Here is a 12,360-nt window from a genome sequence, read left to right as displayed (position 1 = left end):
GACCTTCAGTCAAAATCATATTAACACATCCTCAAGTAATAAGCAATCTTTGAAGAATTTCTTATATTTCTCTTTAAGAAAGATATGAACCGGACACGATTGCACAGACAGACAAACATATGGACAGAAGAACGGACTGACGGTAACTGTGAGTTCTATATACCCCTCTTAACTTTGCTTGCACCGGGTATAACTAGATTTTACTGATTTGTTATCTAAAATTTTGTAGAAATTTAAATTTTGTTGCTTAGTTTAAATGAAAATCTAAACTAGATGCTGTTATTAGACAGTAATACCCGCACCAAATGTTTGCCCCTAAGTAACACTGTTTTGTACCACTTTAATTAAAAATGAAGGCCACATGCAAGCTCTGGTAATACATTTAAAAATTATAATTTTCATAACTGATGGATGAGAACCCTTCCCATATGATAATACACACGAGCAGCACTTTATGTGCACTTTGGGGTTGATCTGCTTGCAGTGAATTTTCAGTTAATCAATAATCTTAACATTTCATGTCATAGAAAGTATAATGATCTATATAAATATTACAAACAAAATTAAAATTAAATGATATGCCCCGTCCCCGTGGCGGTTGCCGGCTTTAGATTTGCCTCAGTGTGCCTACATGTATACATCATCGTGAGCACAGATTTAGAGAAGGGGTGGGAGTGAAGGATCCAGACCCCTCCCCCTCCCCATGAAACTTCATTTATATCAATAGTAAAATTACCAAAAATACACCTTGGACCCCAGTGCTTTTACAGAAATGTAAATGCTCTTACCCATTGCGCTTCAATGTTATGTTACATTATTTTGGGGGTGAATATTATATTAATACTTTATTGTTTATTTCAATAGAAAGTATACATCACAATATGCAGGTGTCCTTCCCCATCATCAAGCTGTTATTTACCTAATAAAATAGTGCAAAGGGTTTTGAAGAATAGCTCATATAAATACAATGCATGTTACAAATAACTCATCTTTGTCTGAAGTTACTTACACAACGCAGGTCTCCAGGTATCATTAGCAGGTACTAGTTTTACCCAGCTCTTCGATAAGGTGGGTTTCACGTGGTGTATACATACATGTATGTGTTGCAGAAAAAAATTAGTTAACATGCATAAACATTTCTTTTGTGATGATCAGGTAAAGGAATTTATTATTGTGCTTTTATTGGATTATTATTATTATGAGTTGACCAATATAGGTAAGCATAATACATGTAGTAGCACATTATAATGAGACGCCAGCATACATAAGTATTACTTTCACTTTCTAAATAAGTGATCTCCTTTGAACAGTATAATGTATCATCCTCTTTTAATATTTAGATAAGCTTATCATCGTTACATATCCTATCGCACTTGTAATGTTTCTGTCATTTTAATTGCCAAAGTTATTTTTTTCATTGTCAGACTTACACTATTGAGTTGACCCCATATGGACCCTGTATAAACAATTTCGTATTATATTTGTGTATAACATGTAATTAAGTGTAGAAACTTATCATTTTTATATGAGTTATAATGGGAAGGAAGGAGAATTTCTTTCTTAATGTATTATAATGCATCAACTAAATTACCTTATGGGACTGTTCTGCCCCCATGAAACAGGAAAATACAAAATCTCTTCCAATGTCATTATGATGCATCAAATGGTGTAAAGTACATGACATGACCCCCAAGTGCTGTCAACCCCCCCCCCCCCTCTCCTTATGAAACAGGAAATGATGATACACTGTATACTTTGTTAACTTCTGAGATCCTCATCCCTAAACCATATAATTTATTTTTGCTCTTTGTGTCATTGCGCATCAAATTGTAGACACCATGACATTCTAGAACTAGAAATAATAAAGTATTTTATCTTATTCATATGTAGTGTTTGATCAATGTGGGTAATTCCAAGCCTAATGATAAACTGCTTTGTTTAGGAGACTTTATAATTGCCTAAAATAGGCAAATACACATGCATATAACATTTTGTTTATAAATCTTAAAAAGTGAATTAAGCAATTTCCAAAATGTTAATGTGCATTAGGAGAGAAAAAGCAATCAAGAAATGATTTAAAATTTGCTACTGTACACATGTAAGAATGTAAGGAGACTGAATATATAAAACCAGGTTTGATTGGGGGGGTGTGGATTTGGAGGATAAACATTTATAATTTGAATCATTTTTTGTTATTAATTTTAACTTGTCAATGAATATTAGTTATTGATCCCAAGGTAGAAATATGACTTCTGATCATAGCTCAATAGATCATTTGTCAATTATGCAAGGTGTAATGTAATTTTTTTTAAGAGTAACATTTTTTACCAATTCATAAAACTTTTTAAACCCCAAATTATATTTTGATTTAAATAGATCATTCGACAATTAAGGGGGGGGGGGGGGGCAACAGTTTATATTTGAGTTTGTTTGGGGGTAAGGGTTCCAATTCATATTTTTTACAATTTTTTAATGTAATTTAAAATAAGATTTTACAATTTTTTAATGTAATTTAAAATAAGATTTAGCCATACTACAGTCATGAACTTAAATAGTATAGAACAAAACACAAACTAATACATGTATATATCAATAGGAAGTATTGCAAAACATAGATGATCTATATCTGGGTTCTTAAATTGAATCATAAATCATGTACATATATTATTGTTTCTTTGTTTAAGGCATTTCAGATGGTATATAGGTCATGATCCCAAGTGCTCTTCTTGAAATTATCCAATATCATAAAAACCATTGAGATCCCCACATTAATCCAAAGATATTATTCTTCCTTAGGTCATGGTACATCAGATCATTATGGCATGTAAGTCATGACCCTAAGGGGTCATCCTGACCCCCTTAGAATCAGAAAGTGTCAATTATCTTTAAATTATTGATGTTTGATGATCCTATCTCTATTTTATCTTTATCATTAAGTCTCCCGCATGAAATTTGTTTTTGTACGGTTCTTATTATATGTAATATTATTCTTCGTCTTCTTTTTCTTCTTTCCTGCTCTGAACTTGTTTCTCAGAGATGGCTGAACAAAATTGTACAAAACTCTAGGATACGATAGGCCTGCACATCTAGTTGTGCACCCTGGTATGACTTTTCTCATTTTGGGTTAAACAACAACATTTCTAAGGGGGGTGTCAAAAGGATGTGGGGTCGAAGATTGAACTTTGTAGGAAGAATCGTAGACTCTATTGTAAATGGTAACTTGAAAGCGGACAAAGATAATAATATAGGGTTTTCATAATCATATATTGACTGTTACTGGCAATATATAGGGTTTATTAGATCTGACCCCTGGGGTCGTCTCCACCCCCCCCACCCCCAAGGAATTGAAAATTACCATATATCTCAGAATCTGATATAATAATGACTCCTAAACCATATGTATGCTTGTTCCTTATATCAAGGGGCATCAAATGTTATGTAGATTATGGGCCCTGTGGGTGGTCCTGACCCCCCTCGAACAGCAAGTCCCTTAATATATTCAAAACAGTTGAGATCCTAAAAACAAAAGCGATCATTACAGAAAAAATTTACATAACCAACTAACGCGGGTTATGGTTTTTTTCTGCAATGTCGCTACCTTCATATGCCGAATAAATCACCAAAGAAAGCATTTTATTTGTCAAATAAACTCAAAGAATGCAAACAGTATTTTCCCGCGATTCTTCTTTAATTTTGTTTATTTAATTGTTTAACAATGTATCATAAATTGTGTCCTTTTTTACAAATTTGATTCTGACTGCTTTAGGTCATTAAATTTTCATTGGCTGTTGACAAAAAAGACACGCAAGACCATCCAATCAAAAAAAAATACAAAAAGTTTGACTGGCGGGTTTATCTTCATAAAACTGATTTTATTATAGTTATTATTCTCATGTGAGTGATGTTGCCAATGGGCCTCTTGTTTTAACTTTTAAGCAATGACGCATTTTTTTTATCCCTATATTTATTTTTATTTTAATTAACAATGTGCATTATTTTATCAAAGTTGTGAGCAATTGGACTCAAGATATAGTGATGGCTTTCTTTTTTTAAATGTCTCAGTCGAAAATACAAAAATTGACTAATACATAAAATTTAAAACAAGAAAGAAGTGGTTGTTGGGCTTCGGAAATTTTCACTTTCAAAATGACATTAAAAAGGAGTATGGTTTCCTGTCCTTGAAAGTTACTTCGTTTCGGTTTTAGTTTCGATATACAGATACTTCTAGATGCAACCGTGCGCACTGCAGAGAGAAGAGTTGGCTTCATTTTTGTGCAGGCGGTGTAACAATTCTTAAAGGGACAGTCGTGCACTATTTTTTAAAATGCCAATCGAAAAATTGCCGATATGTCCTTTATTTTGTAAAAAGACAAAAGAGGCGGCATTGGTAGAAATATGAAAGGCTATTATTTTTCTTTCCTCAAAGAGAAAAAAATTCCATATGAGGAAAAATATGGACACTTACATTTAAAATAAAGCATCAAAATGAGTGGAACTATACTTGCATGAATAAATAGTGGCAAAAATAGCCAAAGTTTTTAGTGTACTCAGTGGGTTAAGAACAAAGCCTTGGGTGTCGTTCTAAGTCCGTCTTTGGTCATCACACTATAAATTTAGCGATTTGATGATATCCGTGTTAATTGCAAATTATAATTTCATATCGATTCCAGGAATCTTTTTTTTTGTCAAAGAATCTTATTTTATGTTAGAATAAGAATAGGTAAGAAACACAAGAAGCCCAAACGTTGGGTGAGGTCTTTTCTCTTTCCATTCTCTTTCTTTTTATTAAATGCATAAAATTTAACTGGCATAACAGCATTTTATGTATTGTACAATCGGATCTTACAAAGGAGACAAATATCGTGTTTCGCGGGAACTACCCCTTTTTCCCATTTTGTTAGACTTTATAGCTTTTTTGTGTCATCTAAAGTTGTTTAGAGGAATAATGTGTAGGTAACAAATACAGAAACTGAATAGATAAAGACAAAACTATTCTGAAAAAAAAAAATAAACATATTTTATATTCAGTACATCAAATGTTATGAAAAGTAGACTAAATTTCATTTTAAAAAACATTTGGCTTTGTACCAAAGAATACCCCTGAAGTAATTGATACCTTGCTGGGTTGGCCGACAAATTAAAAGGTAAAGATTTTGTAGTCGGGTAGTATACATAGTTACACAACAATATTCAGAGGTCGGTATAAATTTCTTTCTTTTTTTATTGTTCGGTGTTTATTTAAATGACAATATTAAAATCTAGAAATGTTTAAATATTAAAACAAGTAACCTAACAGGCTACGTTTCGAATAGATAATTTAGTAGTTTGTTCATTGTCCGTCCTTCTCTCACTCATAAATTGATAAAATATATTGTGTAGCAATGCAAAAAAAAAATTAACAGGAGAACATCTATTCAACAGTTTGAACATTTCAAAAATTCGTTAATGTAATGTATTGATAATAGTAAAATGCAGGAAGCACTAGGCGCCGATCATAGAATTTTCTAAATATGAAAATGAGACTTTGAAATTGTGGGTAGGGATGTGTAGAGCCAGAGATCAAGATTTGGCAAAGGCTATTGAGGTATTTTGAAATATCTTAAGGCCTGCTACATCCTTAAAAGGTTTTTCTTGACTACTCCGAACAAAAGAGATATGAAAACTCATTTAAGGAAGGAGTCTTCTCGTTATCAAACATATAACTTATAGTAAGAAATTCAGTTGATCTTAGGATGTCCCTTTCTTGGGAATACACTTAGGTCATATATTACGAAAGTTTCGTGAAAATTCCTGCTAGTGTATAACTTAATAAACCTTTTAACATTGCTGTTTATTTCTTAAATATATAGCCAGCGCAAAATCAATATTTAATATTAAAAAATACACTGAGGACCGATGCAAACATTTTTGTTGATGTAAAAAGTTTTATTTTAGTATCAAAACAGTAAAATTGAAAGCAGTTTTTAAAAGTAGGAGAAACCCATATTCGTAGACTTCGTTATTGAACCTGATTAGAAGTGGATCGCGGATCATGTAGATTTAAGTCTCGTCAGTTTCTTTATCAATAACAATCATTGTTAAAGCAGTTTTAAAATATCAATGCAAAGTTTAGAAATCGTAAACGGTTCCAAGTTTTTCTATGTTTGAATAACTTCTTAAATAGGATGTGTTTGCCAATTAAAAGACACGCAAAAGGCAGATAAACCAATACATATCTTTATAAATCTCTATTTACCTGAAAGGTTCAGTTTTAAACTTAATCAAATATTTTGCACAGACCAGGAACTAGATTTGAACAGATTTTGTTATTTATACGATATTTAATTTCTTTACATACTTCTGGAATTGCATAACATTCAATAGACGTTGCTGAAATCGATATGTGTTTCGATAGTTTAAAGTCTATATGAATACTGAATGCAGAAGACATTACCATATATCGTATATTGATATTTGATGAAAGTCTCTTCAGATTTTCCACCGTGCAGGTCATATTCTTTTTATCCAAAGCACATTTTAAAATTTTGATTACTTTTAAAAAGTCATAAATCGATACGTAATTTAACGATAACCATTATTGAACTTGAACATTGTTGGAAACAGACGCCCCATTTCTAACAAAGGTAAAAAAAATTGAATTTTTGGTTTTCTTTAGGGGGTTTCAAAACAACTATTATTCCAATTTTTTTTCCTTTTTGTATATTTTAGTTTCAATGTAGTGGACATCCATCCTGGACAGTATGGCGCCATTTAGATTTTTTCAGAAGAAACTCATTGTGCTTATTTTGTTAGTCCTTTTGCAATGCATTTCTGTCTTGAATGCCCAATCTTCAAAAGAGGTAAATGTTTTAAACTATCATTTTACAAAATTAATATTATTAAAGACAACAAGAAGTGAGTAGATAAAGTACTATATACTAGTAGTTTTTTGTTGGCGAGACAGGCCACGGTCTAAATTTGGACCACTTTACACAGAAGGACTGTCCCATTATAGTTATAAATTACATTACATTATATTTCATTTAAAGGGGCATGGTCACGATTTTGGTCAAAAATTATTTTTCCGATTTTAATGTTAATAATGCTTCAGAAAGGCATTTTAAATAGGCAACCGAAGTTGTGTGTTATTTGTTGATTTATAAGCGAGTGACAGAGCTTGATTTTCTTCGCTATGTAAACAAAGCGCTTGTTTACATTTTGGCCATTGAAGTAAAAATTTCAGTTTTAAACCTAAAACGAATGTGTTAAACGTTAGGAACAGTTTATCTATGTTTAAAATAAATAAAAAGATAGACAAATAAGCTGGAAAAAGATTGTTTACTGGTATTTTGAACCTATGTAAACAAAAACAGGGCACGAGCTTTGTTTGCATGACATAGAATTGTAATTCCTGTATCTTACTTATAACTCTACGAATGACTCTAAAAATTAAATTTGATCTTTAGAAACGCATTTCTGAAGCATTGTAAATAATAAAAACATAAAAATAAAATTTGACCAAAATCGTGACCATGCCCCTTTAAATAGTAAAAGAATGTAAATCATTTAACATACATTATCATTATAAAACATTACATTATTATTAATTTTCCATTAATTACATTAAATTATTCATGCGGACTAATACAAAAGTTAGACCTCCATTTAACATTACGGTATGTCTTTAAGATTTGCCCAAAGGCGAATCTTTCATTATCATCAAATGGACCTTACTTTACATTACATTACATTACATTAGACATGGCCTTGTATGCCTACATTTGTATATTTGCTGGTACTGGGTAAACTGATAATCAGCAAAATCTTGTGAAATTAGTATGAAGCCACGCAATATTCGCCACATTGTTATAAATAAAAATTGGGTGAGCGTTGCTTCAGGCCATGGGTGTGGCCCACTTTCGCCATACTTTATGTTCTTGGACATTGTGCAAAATATCATTTCCAAAGTGAGACAAATGTTCACCATCGATAATAAAAAGACTTCAAATTCCATGAAATTATTAGATGTTGGATAAAACTCCATTGACCTTGAAGAGGTTACACAATCATGTAATTGTTTACTCAATAACCATTTCCTGTGATTAACTTCGCTTTATTTGCTTATTATCATGTAATGAAATGATGTGATGCGATTGATTGTCGTTGATATAAGTAAATTCACCAACTCCCAAAAAAGCATAATGAACGAAAGAAAATTACGTAGAAAACAAGCGGGCTCCAAAATTGGTGTTGAAACTAATAATTCTACATTACAAATCTTTTGTAATTGAAAGCCAACAACCTTTTTGTCCCTTTAGTTCTTTTGAAATCTCCCAACAATTTTCTCATTAAAACATTTTTTGTGTCCATTACATCCATTTATTTACAATGAAAACCAACAACAGATATATAACAAGAAACTGTACTGTGAGATGTATTTTATAGAGACAAATGAGCACCAAATGTGAACAACTGTTCAATTGGGGAAGGCCATATAGACTCTAAATTATATTGATTTCTAAAATTGTTAAACGCATTTAAACCATCTTTGAAGAAGAACTTGCCCTTCAGTTGATCAAAAATAAAAGTTCTGCCCCAAGAATGATTTGTTCCATGTTTAGATAAAATTGTCTTATGGGTTCCGGAGAAGAAATATGATTTTTTACGACGACAGGAACGACAACGGCGACAAAAAAAAACCGGACAAATTTTGACCAGAATAGATCAAAGGGGTCTTCAGCTCAGGTGAGCTAAAAACAATTAAAAATGATTCTGTTTTACAGATTTCTACTTTAAGCACACAAGATGTGGCGGAATCGACTTTAGAAATCACTAATGGGAGTTCTACAATTACTACGATTTTGCCTCCAACTACGACGGCAGAAATAATGATTGCTGCTGACAGTTCCAGTGAGTTTATAGTTAACATTAAAAAAAACCTTTCCAAATAATTACATCAGATTGGAATAAATGTGGTCTTTTAGCGATATCCGTAACAAGATTATGATAAATGTTACGATGCGAAATTTCACTAATGCAAATTAAATCATCTTTGGAGAATAACAATATGTTCTAAATATTCTGCTGATAAGGTTTTAATCAGCTTTTTACATTTTGTTGAAAGAAAGTTGTATTATAAAAAAAATAGTGTCTGTTAAAAATAATATGACTGATATGTCAATAGGGACTTTCGTATTGATTTTATATGGACATGGATATCTTTATCTGAAGAAGAAAAATATTAAAAAAATGAAAGTCATTTAAGCACTTAAAGATAAAACTTAAGATTATAGTTCTACTAAATTAATACAGAAGCCATGTGGTAAGACAATGTTTATAGTTTGTTATAACTTGTTTCATAGGTAAATATTTAATTTGATTTGTATTGATGCTCAAGTAAGTATTAACACCAATGGTTATATATCTTTTTCGAACAATAGTGTTTGCAATGGTCGGAAACATGTAGATAAGATAAAAAAAAAATAGTAGAATACTTTTGTATGGGAATTTTTCGGACTATAAGTTAATCACATTTTTACATATTTCATTAAAAGAGAAAAAATCACGCACAGTTAGATAGCAGAAAAAATTTGTTTTAATGTTTTTGTTTAGTCCAGTCAATACTCAATGAGTCAATTAACTATTTATCGCAGATGTTTCAAATTTTAACATTTTCTTTGTTGAGTATGGTTGCATATCTCTGCCCCTTGTGTGCAAGTTATTTTTCTATCAAATATGTCGACATGCAAGATAATTATGTTGACATGCAAGATAATTATGTCAACATGCAACATAACTATGTTGACATGCAAGAAAATTGCAATCAGATAAGAATTATACAAAATCTCGAATATCGCCCACCTGTGACATCCAAGATGCTAAATTCTACCTTTATATGTCGACATGCAACTTATTTATGTTAACATGCAACTTACGTATGTTGACATGCGATAAATATGTTGACATGCAACTTAGTTATGTTTACATGCGAGATAAATATGTTGACATGCACATTCTAAGTTGTATGTCAACATAAATAAGTTGTATGTCGACAGAAATAAGTTGCATGTCGACATAAAGAAGTTGCATGTTAACATAGATAAGTTGCATGTTGACATCAATAGATAGCGTATCTAGCATCTTTGATGTCACTTGTTGGCGATATTTGAGATTTTTATAACGCTTATTTGATTGCAGTTTTCTTGCATGTCAACATAGTTATGTTGCATGTTGACATAACTTTCTCGCATGTCAACATCTTTATCACAGGATGAATGACCATCTTTAAGTCCTCCTTAAAGATAGCTTAAAGGTGTTTAAAGGTAGCTTAAAGACGATCTTTAAGCCACCTTTAAGCTACCTTTAAGCTATATGTATTGCTTAAAGGTGGCTGAAAGAAAGCGTAAAGATGGCTAAAAGGCAGCTTAAAGACTATCTTTAAGCCACCTTTAAGCCACCTTTAAGGACAATTTATAGATCCTTAATGTCCAAACTTCTTTAAGCCACCTTTAAGCTACCTTTAAGCCACCTTTAAGCCATTAAAAAAATTAATTCAATATTGTGCTTAATTTCCAACAAAATGTATTAACTTTATGAAAGAAAAGGTATTAAAACGGTTTTTGTTCTAGAAAGAAAATTGAAAAAAAAACCCAAAAAAACCCGGCCACGGCGAGAATTGAACCCGGGACCCTTAGAATACTAGCATCACCACACATCCTCTGCGCCACGCCAACTTACATATATAAGAGCGTTTTTATATCCTATATATCAGTGGATATTGAATCACTGTATTGAATGTCTTTACTTGAAAAGATTTTGACAAACCATTCAGTTTGTAACAATCAATTATATCTAATTTATAAATTACATGTATGCATGTATTTAGAATGAAATACGGAACTTGGTCTTCAGTGAACAAAAATATATTATACCTAAATGGAAACCGTTAGGTTCACTATAGTAGGCTTTCTTACATGTAGTTAATAAATTTAAACCGAGTAGATATACGTTAATCTTATTTATAGCTATAAACATGTAAGAAAGAAAATGAAATCATTTCTTTTATTAAATGCATTGATACTATTAGGGTATTTGTTCAATTTCCCGCAATTTCCCGGTTTTCATGATCGCGGCGCCGTTCCAATATGTTTAAATATTTACATGTAATTGTATGTACATGATTTATAAACTATCAATTCTATAACAAACAAAATTACCAATTACCGGTGACGTATTTACTGCATGTGGCAATTGCAAATGACTTGTACATACAATTGTATGATGTGCCAGGCCGGGTATATTTGACATATTTACCCTTATACATATATTTAAATAATCAACCCCTATTTATGATCACCGGTACATTAATTAATGAGCCTCAAGATTTTACTCTTACACACATGTATCGTTAATTTGTAGACGTAACATCTTTGAAACCCAGAGCTAGGAAATGATACTTTGAAAATGAATTACAAATGTAAATTAACTTTTATTCACTAAACTTATCGTATACTCGTACATACTAAGATTCAACGCCTTTAGAAACCCTGACGTGCACCTGGGCACACGACACACCTGTTGTGTATATCTTGTATATTCTGTATTAGTTCCAGGGGTTTTCTTAAGTTGGACAAACACTAGACTTTAATTAGATATACACAAACATGCACCTGGGCACACGACACAACTGTTGTGTATATCTTGTATATTCTGTGTTAGTTCCAGGGGTTTTCTTAAGTTGGACAAACAATAGACTCTAATTAGATATACACAAACGAACAAAACTATGTCTAGACAATCAAAGCAGTAATATCCTGCCCGATATAACAAAGGCAGTTGAGAGTCTTTTCATCTTTAACATGTACCTAGCAGATCTAGAGTTAGAAATAATGAAAATTGAAAAAAAAAATACAAACCTTAAACCGATTAACAAATTAAATCATGCATTTTTGGTTCATTATCTTTATTTTGTTTAATAACCGGATGAACTGAGAGAGAGAGAGAGAGAGATATTTTTCACCGATTAATTTATAATAGAAAACGAATATACTTTAATTAGTTTTATGCACATATTAAGATACAGATACTGCGCTCATCCCTACAATAATTTTGAAACCCCCAAAAAATTATAAAGAATTTTATAACGGCAATCTGTGTCCATCGGAGCGGTGCTGATGATAGCGATCTGCGTTTAATGGAGCGACGATTAAAACCGCCTGGAACACCCCCCCCCCTTCCTTGGAAATTATATTATCACTCGGATGACCCCCTCCCATCTCTATAAAAGAGCTTTTGCATTTAATATATGTTTTTATTGTTCAGCTTGATCAATATTGACTTAAAGGCCACTTAAAGATAGTGTAAAGGCAGTGTAAAGAGAGC

At 31.8% G+C, this 12,360-nt stretch overlaps 1 protein-coding gene across 5 annotated transcripts in view; it reads left to right on the top strand.

The window, feature by feature from the left end:
- Positions 1-5,177: 5,177 nt before the first annotated feature.
- The window catches only part of LOC128186279 (uncharacterized), a 43,494-nt gene continuing 36,311 nt past the window's right edge, over positions 5,178-12,360 (top strand). For 4 of the 5 annotated variants that reach the window (XM_052856104.1, XM_052856097.1, XM_052856092.1 and 1 more), the window contains exons 1-3: positions 6,534-6,623; positions 6,709-6,839; positions 8,763-8,889. In XM_052856104.1, coding sequence (XP_052712064.1) covers positions 6,741-6,839; positions 8,763-8,889 — 226 coding nt within the window. In that variant the 5' untranslated portion in view covers positions 6,534-6,623; positions 6,709-6,740. Of the gene's footprint in view, positions 5,197-6,533; positions 6,624-6,708; positions 6,840-8,762; positions 8,890-12,360 lie in introns of those variants that run through there. The other variant, XM_052856083.1, reaches the window with a different exon arrangement.

This window comes from Crassostrea angulata, chromosome 1 (assembly GCF_025612915.1).
Source record: "Crassostrea angulata isolate pt1a10 chromosome 1, ASM2561291v2, whole genome shotgun sequence".
NCBI lineage: Eukaryota > Metazoa > Mollusca > Bivalvia > Ostreida > Ostreidae > Magallana > Magallana angulata.
This window is presented reverse-complemented; position numbering and strand designations above follow the sequence as displayed.